General features: G+C 35.4%; 1 protein-coding gene across 3 annotated transcripts in view; it reads left to right on the forward strand.

The window, feature by feature from the left end:
- LOC145684177 (uncharacterized) overlaps nt 1–11,586 on the forward strand; it is a 35,131-nt gene extending 23,545 nt beyond the window's left edge. For 2 of the 3 annotated variants that reach the window (XM_081756182.1, XM_081756183.1), the window contains exons 7-8: nt 2,442–2,620; nt 9,942–11,586. In XM_081756182.1, coding sequence (XP_081612308.1) covers nt 2,442–2,583 — 142 coding nt within the window. In that variant the 3' untranslated portion in view covers nt 2,584–2,620; nt 9,942–11,586. Of the gene's footprint in view, nt 1–2,441; nt 2,621–7,006; nt 7,076–9,941 lie in introns of all 3 variants that reach the window. The other variant, XR_014131251.1, reaches the window with a different exon arrangement.
- Nucleotides 11,587–14,732: the final 3,146 nt, after the last annotated feature.

Here is a 14,732-nt window from a genome sequence, read left to right on the forward strand (position 1 = left end):
CACGTAAGTTTGGCTCTCCACTGTGCAACATGTGTTGCGGTTGCCGATCCTTGTTTGTTTTCAATGTGTCATGTGGACCTTCCTCTTCAGTCAGCAGTAACCAGCTCACCTGTGGGTGTCGTGATGTGTAAGTGGTGCGGTAAAATGGGCGACCTGACAGACTTCTGAAGAGGCATGATCGTTGGTGCCCGTCTGGTTGGAGCTTCAGCGGCAACAGTGGCGAACATTGTGGGGGTATCGAAAGGCACTGTTACGAGGGCATACACAATTCATGGGCAAACGACGTCTGCAAAGCACAACAGTGGTCGAAAGACAATCGTGTCAGATAGGGACTGTAGAGCATTAAAACGGATTGTAGCAGCTAAAAAGAAGACCACTGCAATGAAAATTACGTCTGAACTCAATTCCGTCGTACAGAACCCGGTTTCATCAAAAACAGTGCAACGGGACCTTCATAAAATGAAAATTCATGGCAAGGCCGCTATCGCCAAACCCCTGGTCACAGCAGTGAATGCGAAGAGGCGTATCCAGTGGTACAAGGACCAAAAGGCGTGAACTCATGAGCAGTGGAAACACGTAATTGTGGTCCTATGAATCGACCTTCACCTTGTTTCCAACAACCGGTCGTGTTTACGTATGGAGAACACTATCGCAGGCCTATGATACAAACTGTCTACTCGCAACTGTAAAGCATGGGGTGGTTCTGTTACAGTATGGGTAGTAATATCGTGGTTTTCTGCAGGTCCCATCATAGCCCTGCATGGAATGATGAATGCTAAGGCGTATGTGGCCATTTTGGGGGACAAGGTTCTACCCATGGCCCAAATATTGTTTATTGATGGTGATGGCATCTACCAAGATGATTTGGCGCCCTGTCACGCTGCAAAAACGATGAAACCATGGTTTGAGGAGCATAACCAGGAGCTACCACACCTCCCCTGGGTCTCACAATCACCACATCTGAACATCATTGAACCATTGTAGTCTGAGTTAGAAAGGCGTGTTCGGTCTCATTACCCTCCACCAGCATCCCTTAAGGAACTGGAGCATATTTTGGAGGAACACTGGTACAAAATTTCACACACCACATTCAGAAGCTGTATACGTCCATTCCACGTCGGATCCAAGCTGTTTGGACGCAAAAGGAAGCCCCATACCGTATTAGGTATGATTTTCACACTTTTGCAAACGTTTTAGATTTTTTTTTTTTTTTTGTCCAACCCCTGTGTATATATATATATTACAATTTTTAAAAGAACGATTAGAAGAGTAATTACAAAAAACAATGTGGTTGGTAAGCACAAAGTACCCTCTCCCCGTTGGTACTGCGAGGGTTAATATATGTTTTATATTTGGAAAACAATATAGTTAAAGAGTTAATCATAGTATAGGACTATTTGTTATTAACTGTACTGTCTACTGTCATCTTGCTAGTGTCGTAATGAAAACTTTGATGAGGACATACTTCAGGGTCAGTTTTATCTTCATAAGTGGAATAGTTAACGTACAGCATCAGTTGTTAGGTGGTCAAAAAAGATTCGGTTTTCTCGTCTTTCTCGAAAGTTAGTGATTCCGCTCGGTAAGATCTATCGATTGATACATGTTTCAAATTTTTTTCCCCTTTAAATGCCAATAATATTCCAGAATTAAAGCACACGATTGTTGCAGAATTTACGTGCAAATTTTAACTGTTTTAATAGTCTTGTCCAGACACTTTACATATTCTTTCTTTGAATTTGTCTGGAGATACTCTATATAAAGAGGAGCAACAGGTAACAAAAATGATACAGTTTCAAGCTTTTTTAAACTCCATCGTACATTGACTGTAGCGATAGAAATACATAACCATATGACAGTGTTTATTGTTTCTGTTAGAGGATAAGAAGGACATAGGTACAAAGTGTTCAAGTATGTGACACTAGCCGTTAATAAAGAGAAATGGGCACGAGTATGTGCAAATAAGAGAATCAAGATATAGATTAATGAGATTGAGAATATAGATGTTGAGGATTTAAAAGATCACGAGAAAGATTATAAATATATGAACAAAGATGATTTAAGAGGATTTACGATGATGATAATGTGAGTTATGTAAGGACATGGAAATAGAGTGGCGCAGATTAAGAATAAATACATAAGAGAAGATATCAGAATTAGTTCTTGGTGTATTTAATGTAGTAGCAAGTAGAGTCAACGAATTGATATATAGATTTATAAAAGATCATTTTGAAGATTTTAACAATTTCTTGAATTTCAGTGTGTGTTACCCTTTTCTGCATAAAAATACTGATAACGGAAGGCTTCTTCTGCGTGGTGCATGTTGCCAGTGAAACTTATTTTATGCACCAGTCATGTTGGCCAATATCTTTAAAATGATAATAAAAACCTAATCTTACACTGATGTATTTAAAACCGCACTATTTAATGTTCTACTTGTCTAGTTTCAGAGTCAAGGTACCAGAAGGCTATCAACCAACCAGTACTAAATGTTTCTACTGTGATCTCTGCCGAAAAGAGTTTGCTGATGAAGCTGCATTGACGGCGCATTATCAAAAACATTTCAAAACGTCAAGCACAACATAAGCACTCGTCAGTTACTGTACAGAGTACGTTACAAGAGGTGGGTGTATTTTAATTCTTTCTGTGAATTTCATACCGGCAAGTGATATGAATTTCTTCTTTAATGCGTACATGTTTGTTTAAAATTTATGAAGTTCAAAATGGTTGATTGATTGCTCAACTTCAGGGTTTCGTGTGTGTGTGTGTGTGTGTGTGTGTGTTGAAAGTTACAAGACATTTCATATAATCTTACGTAAAGTGGTGAGTGTTCATGTTAGGAATATTACTGATAGGTAGTATAGGGATGCTATAGACTTAACGTATTGTTAAAATTCTGTGAAGATGTATGTTCTGTGAAGAGTACTAAATACTACAGCATCAATTGAAAACTGAACCTCTACTGTCAGTTCTCGGTCAACCTAAATTCGGGTTTGCTTTCTCACAAAATATTGGAAAATCATCATTATAGGTACTCTGCCGTTATTAGCAGGTCACTTGCCGCAACTGAGAATCTTCCATGGTCCACGGTCCTCCACTAACCTCTTCCGTCTTCACGTATAATCTTTCTGCTGTTACATCATCCATTAATTCTAGCTTCCTTCACTCCCTTCCTCTCTCTTTTTTACCACCATACTTTTTAGCACGTCCCTTTATGATACAATTTCTTTTTAGGCAATGCCCAACCAGTTTCTCTTCCTCTTCTTAATAAAATCTAAAAGCATTCTTTTCTCCCCCATCATTTCTAACACTCTCTCATTCATTTTTCGCTCGACTCGACTAATTCTCTCCATTCTTGTCCACACCCACATTTCGAAGCTTCCAGTCGTTTTTCATCACTTTTGCGTAATGTCCATTTTTCCGCCCCATACAGTACAACACTCCACACGAAGCATTTTATGAGTATTTTTCTCAACTCTTTGTTCAAGGTTCCACAAAACAGACTTTTCTTCCTCCCAAAGGCTTCTTTCGCCATTCCTACCCTTGCTTTAATTTCATGTTCTCACTTCATGTCATTACTAAGAATACTAGCCAGATATCGAAAAACAGTCACCTGTTCTATTTTCTTCCTTTCTACTTTAATATTTGACACTGGCCGCTTCGTTCCAATCATCATGGCTTTTGTCTATCTAACATTTATTTTCATCCCATATTTTTCACAACTCTTACTGAAGTTTTCAAACATCCTATTAATTTTCTTGTCAGATTCTGCAACAAGCGTCATATCATCTGCAAATCGGATACGTCTAGTCATTCTATCTCCTACTGAAATGCCGTCTTCATCATTTAGACCTTTTTTCATGTATTAATGTTGTGAGAGACAGCATCCTTGTCGAACTTCCCTTCCAATTGCACTTTCCTCTGTAAGTTCCTCCCTTTTCCTAACACTTACTTGTTGATTCATATATAAGTTTCTTATGAGTCTTGGATCTTTTCATTTCAACCCTATCTTCTTTAGAACTCCCAATAACAATTCCCAATTCATGCAGTCCAAAGATATTGCAAACGATATGGATAAAATGAATTGAAGAGGATATAAAACTGATAATTGAGTGATAAAGAGGTTTTAATTTCGTTAACTGTTTTCATAACGTGTATGAAGGCTGTGCTAGAGATACAAAGCAAAAAATCTAAGACTTTCAGAAAAGGTTAATACAAATAGTCACTTACATTGTGTTCATGTCGTAGTTGAAGTTAACCTGAAAGTCTCCGCCTCTCCTCGACTTGTGTAAGTATCTAGAACTTAAGTGTAGACTTGAAGTAGGGTTGATTGATTGTAGATAGTCTTTTTATATGAAACGGCAGAATGCAATCCGCTCGCTTTTCCTCGTCTAGAAGCTTCACGTGTATGTCTGATAGAATAAAAATACGTTTTAAGCTTGTCTTAATAATCCTGATTAGATTTTGGAAACAACTCTGACGATATCCATTCAATTCAGATAGTTGGCGTTTTGTACTCAAGCCAGCCTTAAATTACTTACACGAATTGACAAGATAAAAAGTTTAAATATTCATAATTTAGAATAATTTCGGGGTTTTTAAAACTTGATATACCACAAACTTAACTTTGCATTCAATCCAGTCTTCTTTTCTTTAGAATTTAATTTCTTTTCTGTATTTCGGCCCTCTTCATGCCCTTGCATTCCATCTTGAAGAATGTTAGCTCGAACATAACTAATGTTGCATTTTGCTGTTGTTTAGCTCCTTGTTCCGTGAAAGAAAATAGCTCCTAGTGTTCCGAATAAACGCATACTTTTTTCTTTTCTACACTGTGGTTTTCGTTAGAGATGGGAGAATTTTTTAATAAATAAGTAAAAACTGGAAACCGGTTATTAGTAAAAAAAAAATACTGTTTTCTCCAGAACAGGTTCGTTTTTCACTGAAACTGGTTTTGACAAAAAACTGAACCGGTTTTAAAACCAGCCCCGAGTTTTGATAGAAAACTATACCAGTTTTGACAGAAAAATAACTTATTTTGAAAGAAAACCGAAACTAGTCGTTGATGGAAAACCAAACTGGTTTTAGAAAAAAACTATTTTTTGAAAACTTTCGAAAGAACTCTCTCGATTTTTGTAAAAACCGAAAAAAAAAAACTTTTGTGACTACCACCAGCTTTTATATTCGATCGTTCTTTTCTAAGTTAAGATTTTTTTTTTCATGGACTATTTTTTGCATATTAAGTTCGGTACTACTTATCCGTAAAGAACGGATCTTTAGGCACTAAAAACACGGAAAAGGAGGAGACAAATAGGCACTTATAATTCAGAAATAGGCATTAAATAGGCACTGGTCTTAACTCAAATTAATGAAGATAACCATTCAATGACACCAGCGCCGTAACTTAAAGCTTCCCCTGGGAGGGAAAGCATTAATATTTGTGCCCTTGTAGAAAAGTATGAAGATGGGCCTCCTAGAAAAATATGAAGTTTGCCTCCTCCCTAGGATTTAAAACGTTAATAAACATTTTTATTGCTTCTAGGGGACCCAGTTGGCTCTTTACTGATGCGGGGCCATATTATATTTATACTTTATCGTAAGGTAATGTATTTTGTACAAACGATGGAACAGGAGCAGCACCTGCAATTATTTACTGTTTGTTTGGAAACAATATGGTGGGTGTATTACACGCTTCACTAGTTTAATTGAGGGGACAATAGACACAACTTAAAGCCTTATGAAATATTTCTGTTTATATAGTGGACTTACTCCATGCTTCATCTATACAATTATGTCCACATCACATCAAATGGAGTAAAATAAAATTTATCTTGATGTGGCCCCCATCGAATGGCGAGGATTTTAAATGGGGCCAAATATCCCCTACCCCACAAGTTACAGTACAGAGTGACACACAAATACTGAAATAAAATGATAAATAGTTAAAGCGATTTAGCAACATTTCTGATTGTTGTTGATAGAGAAAATATTATTTTAGAGAAAAAGGCGTGAAATTATTTTTGTGAATATTTACTAAACAAATTATTTATAGCAGTTTGTCACTTTACACAGCTGTGTAAAGTGTCTGCGGACCTTGTTACTACACACACCAGTCCAAAACTTTATAGCACTTTATCACTACACGCAAGAAAGAAATTGTTACTCACCTTCAAGCAAATAGATGAAATTACTATGCATTTTAATTCAATACATTTTGGCAGTCCGCCACAAGATATCTTCAACTGCGGTTACACAGGATAGCAAGGTATGTTTTCAAGTTGTCAAATATTAAATTACGGTATGTCTTCAATCGAACAACATTTTGTCTTGGGTTCAAAGCACATATATACACACACACACCATTTTTCACGACTGATCACAAGACAAACTCTACCAAATTAAAATGAGGCCTTAAAGAACTTATGCTATTTTGTTTGTGCATTTTTGGGATCCAACGCTTTCACAAAGAAAAAATGGGAGGGGTCAGTCTGAATTACATCCAGCCATTCGTTGCTGTGATGTTCGTTTCATATATTGAGATGAAGCTGGGCCTTGATCTGAGCATAAGCTAGTTTCTGTTATTTTTAAATTTCTTGGAACCGATAGAAACAAGTCCTGATTTGAAGAAAATGCGAGGAATAGGTAGCTTTTGGCACTTAAAATAATCAATATAGAGTGAAACAGCCAAAATACATTTTATTTATATTGAATCTCCTCCAAATAAACGTTAGTATGATCAATTTTATGATATCTTCCATATTACGAAAGAGGCATTTTACCTAACGTCCGGTCTCTACTTATCTCTCTCTCAAATTTAGCAGTTTTATGGTAAAAGTTATTTCCTTATGTACCATGACTTCTGAACGTATGTACTCATCACTTCAATTACTCTTAAAATTATTCTTGTCACTTTTATTGTTTGAAAATTTCCTTTCCTTTTCCTCACTTTTATTTCGACTTCTTCAGTACTTCATGCATTAATTTTTCATGTAATTTTCGTTTCAAAACTTAGCTGTCCCAGAGGACCGAAATATAGAGAAAAATTAAATCTTAAAGAAAAGAAGACTGAATTGAACACAAGGTAAGTTGTTAATTACATGTTAGAAAGTTAAAGTATGCAGATCCTATAATTGGGCAAAAAATCGTTATTAGTTTGAAAACGGGCTTTAAGTAATATTCTGGTCTTGTATTGAAGTGATTTTTGAGATCAGCTATATGATTAATAGTTTTTGGAATATTCACTTCCAGAGTTCATTTTCCCACACTGTCAGCAGCCTATATCTTTGTTTCTGTGAATGGAATCATCTCCAATACTTTGTAAACATCCTGTATGTGTTTATGTTTTGATAATAACTGTTGTAGAGAAATATATTTTTAAGTTTATATATGTATCTACTAGCTAAAATGCCAGTTCTTTACATGGAAAAAATAAGTTGTTAAGTATTTCAACCCCCTTCCTCCGCTTAGGATGTGCATGGGAAATAAATTTTGACTTAATGACATCGCCAATGTCACTATTCATCTCATGGATTGGACACTAATTTCAGTCGTTTTCGATTATTTTTACATTTCATCTCTTCCCGCCGCACCCGACACAGCGGGAAGGGGGGGAAGGAAGTGAACATGAACCCTATGTCAGGGGACTTTTGAGACGCCCTATATATATATATATATATATATATATATATATATATATATATATATATATATATATATATATATATATATATATATATATATATATATATATATATATATATATATATATATAAATAATGTGTGTTTGTATCAGCTTAACTCCGGAAAACACCTGCAACAATTTCAACCAAACTTGGTAGGCATGCGACGTACAATATAATAATAATAATAATAATAATAATAATAATAATAATAATAATAATAATAATAATAATAATAATATGAAAATAAACGATGCATGTAACAATAATCGAAAACTATCTATATTAATGTCGAATCCATAGTTTTCGGAGTCGCTTAGATAAATGTTGTCATTCCCGATGTCGTTTAAATTCCAGTTCATTGGAGGTAAGTAGGGGTGAAAAATAAGATGTCCAAAATGAACGTGATTAGAGTTGAGTCCGTAATTTTCGGGGTCGCTAAGCCGATTGGTGACAGTCTCGATGACAATTAAGCTCTCAGTTGATCAATGACGAACATGTTATTGCACTGTTTTGTTTTCTTTCTTTAATTTTGTGCATAAACATTATTCTTCCCGTGCGAAGTATTGGTATTTCAAGTAGTCAGTTTTAAGTATAGAGATATTTAGTAGTCTTTTGGCTCTGGCCTAATGTTTTCTTATGCTGCTGATATTGAGCGGGAGTAAAATAGAGTCTTAGGTTTGGATATTTATTACACAACGGTCAGTTGACAGTGTTTAATATGTTGAGCGACTTCTTACCGAAAAAATAAGAGTGAAAATGCCGAATGTTAGCTGCCTGCTGCTGTTACGATATATACACTATCACTAAACACAAACTTGTATAGTTTATATACTTAGTACTTGATATACTCAATAAAATATAACTGTAGCAAAATTCAAAGTTAGTGTAAGTTTACAATATTTCATCGCAGTTATGTTAAATTGTATAGATTTTATGAGTATCATTCTATCTATTCCCGACTGAAATGTATGACACTGTAATGCTTTCTAATTGTAGAGAAAGTTGTGTTTTTTATACATATAATCCAATTTAGTGAAATCCATAGACTTTTCCGTATATGTTAAAGAAAATTTACGGTATTACAGTCACTTAACTAGAGATATTTTTTTTTTTTTTAATACAAATGTCGCTGTGTTCATTTGCCATTGAAACATTTGGGGGCTACAATAGAACGAGAAGGCTAATCCATAAAATCTCCAGTTACAAGTTTGTGTTCTTTTCAGTTGCTTGTAGCCCGTTTAAAATCTTTGAATCATATGATTTATGGCAGATGCGTCATTTAACTGGTATTTAAATGTACTTAATTAAATTATAAGTGGTTTCCGCCCTTCGTTTTCCTTATAATAGCAGTGTGCTACCGTGTACACATGAAACGTGTATCAATGTTTGGCTCGAAAAACTTTTTCATCTTCCTACTCACTAAATGTACTTCATTGAAATGTGGCATATATGCAGGGTATTTCAAAACAACACCGACAATGTTTGGTAGGTGATTCCTGACACCAAGATAAGAGAAAAAATATAGTCCAACCTGAGTGCAGAAATCTGTCATTTCGGAGTTATAGGCTGTTGAAAAAAAAAAAAAAAAAAAAACTTTTAAGGTCGTTAGCTTCAATACTATGGGACCTATCGTAGTCGGGTCAAGACTTCACTTAGGAACTAACATGTGCACTATCCAAATATACATATTTCGGAATCCTGCGGTACTCACGCAATAATTTTTATAGACGAGGTTTTGGCTACGGGCATATAATTTGAACTACCAACCAATTACCTCTATAAAAATTGTTGCGGAAGTACCGCAGGATTCTGAAACATGGATATTGGGATAAGGCAAATATTGTACTTTCATTCGCTCAGGTTGTAGTCAACTGGTATATTTTACACATAAGCATTTGTAGTTAAGTCTTCCTTTACACAGTAACGTGTCTACGTCTGTCAATAAACGTAACACTAATTACCAGCTTACATTATTTTTACTCACTACACCCTCCTGGAATCTATTTGGGACCATTGACATTGAGAGTATTCGAACTAGCCCCTCGGCTGCGTGAAAGCCCTCTGTGAAAACTGTTGAAACGATGCAACTTGTGATAAAGGAGACCCGGATTCAAATACCACATTAAGTTATAGTTCAACGTTTCATTTACCCCAGTTGTCATAAACAGTAGTTGAACTTCAAATAATATAAATTATTTCGGTTTCATTTAGTAAATTTTTTTTAAAAAGAATAAATAAATATCATAGTTGATTTTTCTTCCTCAGGGTAGGTTATGGACTGTCATGGACCAGGATACCAAAAGCCACATAATAGAGCTACTGTTTTTGTATAGATGCGACGAAGCATCTAAGATACCAGGAAATTCTTTAAGTGCCTTCTACAGTAACGAAGACAGTAGTATAATATTGGTTAAGAAATGAACATATTCAATAAACGTCCAAAGATAAAAGTGTCTGTTACCACCAAATTATGGAATTTACTTATTCATAGAATCATAAGTTAGAGTGTGTAACACTATAACATCAATTGTTCTGGGTGCATCGGTTCCACTTGTGCAGGAATCAGAAAGGCCTCTTCCATTATTTCAAGAAACCGAGGTATATTAATTATTGTATTGTAATTATAGTAAGACGAGCAATGATGGAGTTAGGTTTTCCTTTCTCCCCTAATGTTTTCAGTGCTACACTTCATTTTACTTCATTTTGGACTTGGTTAGGATAAAGGAGAATGTTTTATATTGGAACATTGTGTTTCAACTGGTGGCCTGCAGACCAATGTGCCCATGTTCCTCTGGTTTCTACATTTTTCAAACTTTGTTTTTTAATTCTAAACAAGGCATGTAATCAAGCCATGTAGATGACAAAACATAAATATTTCAAGAAGTGAGAAATAGTTAATCCCATGTTGTAAAGAAAACATTTTTGCAAACGTATGTGTGACAGTAGTGTGATGATCTCCTTGTGACATGGACAAGAGTTTATATCGAGAGACTATGTTTATATAGTGTATTGCCGTGTTTATTGTGTGTATTAAAAATATTTTATATCAGAAAATTTCATATATTCTAATACTTTTATTAGTAAATTTTATTATATTATGAAGGTGCCGCTTGTCTATAAAGCATCGATCATAGATCTTCTAGGGAAACTTTGAAAGGAGAAGCTACAGTGATCTTTCCTCGTTGCCAAGATTTAAGTTACTGAAAATTTAATCTGATTTTGAGTAAACATTGATAGAAGTAGGTCTTTTCAAAATGCGGAAGAATGTAGAGCGGAAGTGCGGTAAGGCAGAGGATGGAAAAAGATAGAAACGCAAAGGAGTATGATACTTGCTGTAGCCTCTCATGCTGGGTTTTCCCTACTCTGGTCACTGTATCTCTTGATGCAGTGATCACTTTGACAGGATCTTGACCTATATTCCTGGGCCTCTCGTGTGTGTGGATAATTCGTCTCCATTAGTCTTCCTGGCTTCTCAGAGAATTGCGGTTGACTGTTTCCTCATAGCATCGTCTAGTTCTGCTTTTTCTTGTGGTAAATGTTCGATTGTCCACCAACAATCTCCTGATCTTATTTTGCAGAGAATTGCTGATGTCATGCTGTGGAAGACCTAAAACTGTGTATTGTTCAGTTTTTTCCGTACATTTTTTAAACAATATGTTTTTCTTTGTATAATTTTTATCAGGGTGTTCTCTTTTGTACTGTGTGTTTTGGAAGAAAATATAAACATGTTTGTGCATGTTTAATTAGCGTGTGTTTACGAATGTATGCTGTACTATTGGAAGAATTTTTTGTGAAGAAAAAGAGCAAGTTGAAGAATGCTCATTGTACTTTTTTTTTTTGCCGCCAGACGAAAGAAGTTACCTTATGTTGCTGTAGAACGAAAAAAAAAAAAAAAAAGAAATAATATAAATCTACGATAAGAAACAAGCAGAGTACCTTTAAAAAGTATTTCACGTATGTTCGTGGTTTAGAAAAGAGGTAAATTATTTAACATTGTTTGAGCGGAACTCGTAATTATTACAAATATAGTGAGTCCTAGTAGGCCATGTGACATGCTTAAAGCTGCTAGCAAAAGTGTTCTTACTTTACGTAACAGTATTGAAGCCGAAGTGTGAAGTAAATTACAATAAAAGACACATCATGTTATTAAGAAAACTAACTAAATAAATAAAAATTAAAATACAATTACAGAGAACTATTAATGTGTAATAAATTCGAGCGTAGAAAACTGTAGTATTTGTGGTCAGAGTTCCTTGTTATTTTCTCTAAACCCAGAAATGTGTCGTGGTGGCTCAGTGGTAGAGCGTTCACCTCTTGTGCATGGGATCCCTGGTTCGATTCCAGCTCGCGCCAAGTGAACTTTGTGGTGGACAAATACCGTGTGCGTGGGTTTCCTTGAGGTTCTTCCGTTTCCCCCCACTTTCTTCATTCCACCATTTCATTCATTTCTCATTATCACCATCTCCTTTAGCCTAGCCGGCATAATCGTGGGACGTAAAACTCAAAGATTTCATTTTAAACCCAAAAATATTAAGAAATATTAACTCTTTCAAACCTGATCGAACTCTTTCAAACTCCTCATACTTATATAATCGTGTATTTATCTGATTTTCACACATACAGCAATCTGTGTTTTAAGTCCTTTTTGCCGTAATATTTACGACGTTATTTCCGGGTTCGATTCTTTAATTTTCAATCAAGCACGTGCCACTCCATAATTGGTTAACACCTGTGTCCTAGGCTCGTCTTCGCTTCACAAAAAGCACAAGGCTCACTCATCGTGTGAGTGAGTTAATCAGAGCGTGGGCATTGAATAATAAAGGATTAAATTTATATCTTCGTGGTATTTACTCCATTCCGCAATTATAACAACAACTCAGCACTGAAGTCAATAAATGGCGATTGGTTTCCGTAAAATCACAGAAAATTTTCTTTTGAGTACAAAAATGTGTTATGTGTTGGTAAAATTTCCTTAGACAATAAAATAAAACCAGTTATAGTATCGACATAGCGAATAGAAGAAAATGTGCGCTTTCTCTGCCTTTTAACCATTAGAAGCGGTGGGCCCTCGCAATAATGGCGCTGGGATCGGTATGGCTTCAAATCGTAGCGAATGTCTAAGGAAAAGAACTAGCGTTGTGAAAGTGTTTGAGATAAGTAGCGTTTTTATTTTATTTTTTATTTTATTTTACTTTTTATTTATTTATTTATTTATTTATTTTTTTTTTTTGGTATTATTTCCAGTGCTATTTGTTTCTAGTGAATGCATATCTGTGTTCAACTGCTTTTTGTTGGTCTTCAGTTTTTTTTTTTTTTAAGTGTTGATTGTATAATCTGTAAAATATGCCTACGTGTTTTGTTCCTGGTTGCCGGTCAGGTTATCGTGACGATAGCGAACCTAAACACTTCTTTACACCTCCCAGGGACGAGGCATTATTTGATAAGTGGGTCAGTGCAATCCCACGGAAAAACAGAAAACTAACCAGTAACAGTAGGATCTGTGACACATTTCACGGGAGAACTTATTATTGAAACTGATTCTTTCGTAATAAAAGGAGAAAAAGTTGAACTCCCGAGGGAAAAGTGGAAATTAAAACCTGGCGCGGTCCCACATATATTTCCCAATCTTCCCAAATATTTAACCACCCCTATCAAATGTTGGAAGCCCCCTACAGAAAGACAACTAAAAAACGTAGTGAAGAAGACCAAAGTAAGGGGATCAGACCTAGTGGGTTCTTTGATAAGTTCTAGTTCCCCTCAAAATTCACCTGTTTCCTCTGTTGAAAACTTTAACGCTTCAGATGCTCGTAAGACAATTATCTCTCTCAAAAGAGAAATGAAAAATCTAAACCGAAAATTAGCTACAGCAAAGCGTAATTTATCCTCCGCTAGAGCCAAGATTAATTCTTAGAGAGAGGTCTTAGCAATGTCAAAGCGAAAGGAACAGCTGAAAAATATCTAAGCAAAAAGCAAAAGTTAATAATAGATGCAATGTTAAAAAAGAGTCAGGTTAAAAGTTCCAGAGGGATGAGGTACAGCAATGAATTCATATTGGAAAGTTTGCTATTAGAAATCAAATCTCCAAAAGCGTATAAACATTGCTTAAAGCACGAATTACTGCCACTTCCACCGTCGAGTCATTTAAGAAAACTTTGCAAAGGACTTAAATGCACATATGGAATTAACCCACATGCTCTTAAAGCAATAGCAGAATATTTAAAAGATGAAAGCGATGAAAATAAACGGCTAGGAATGTAAATATTTGATGAAGTGAAGCTGAGAGAAGAAATTCAGTTCAACTCATGCTCTCTTAAAGTTGATGATTTCGTTGATTTAGGGGATAACACCCCAGATTTTCACAAGAAAATGCTTGCAAATCACGCGTTAGTATTTATGTTTGTCCCACTTATGCACGGCTGGATTCAACCAATTGCTGTATATGCTAGCAAAAATGCGACACATGGGGATATTCTGGCAAAAACTTTAATTCCAGTAATATTGCAGTTGGAACAATCTGGTGCCAGAGTAATAAATTTCACTTCTGATAGGAGTTAGTCAAATAAAAAAAAGCGTGGAATTCATTAGGAATCAGTGGGAAGAAAGGAAAAAAAAACAGTGTAACATTTTGAACCCCGCTGATAATAAAAGAAAATTGTGGGCAATTTCAGATGCTGTACATATATTGAAATGGATAAGGAATTATTTTCATGATAAAGTTCAAGTTTGTTATAAAGGCACTCTCATCAATTTTTCGTACGACAGACTCCTTTATGCTATAGAAACATCTGATGAATCTGCAGAACTTAGAACTTCTCCAAAACTTTCCTCTGCTCACATAGACCCTAAACCATTTGAAAGAATGAATGCAAAGCTCGCATTTCAACTTTTTAGCAAGAGCGTTGCTGATAGTTTAAAATTTCTACGCGAACTTGGATCGCAGGGTTTCGAAGATTCTGAAAATACTGAAATGTTCATAAGAGATTTAAATGACCTTGCAGATGCTCTTAATTCTCGTATTCCTTCGAAAGCTTTATACGAAAATTCAAATATGCGTTC

Source organism: Thermobia domestica, chromosome 4 (genome assembly GCF_964235325.1).
Source record: "Thermobia domestica chromosome 4, izTheDome1.hap1.1, whole genome shotgun sequence".
In the NCBI taxonomy this organism is placed as follows: Eukaryota; Metazoa; Arthropoda; class Insecta; order Zygentoma; family Lepismatidae; genus Thermobia; species Thermobia domestica.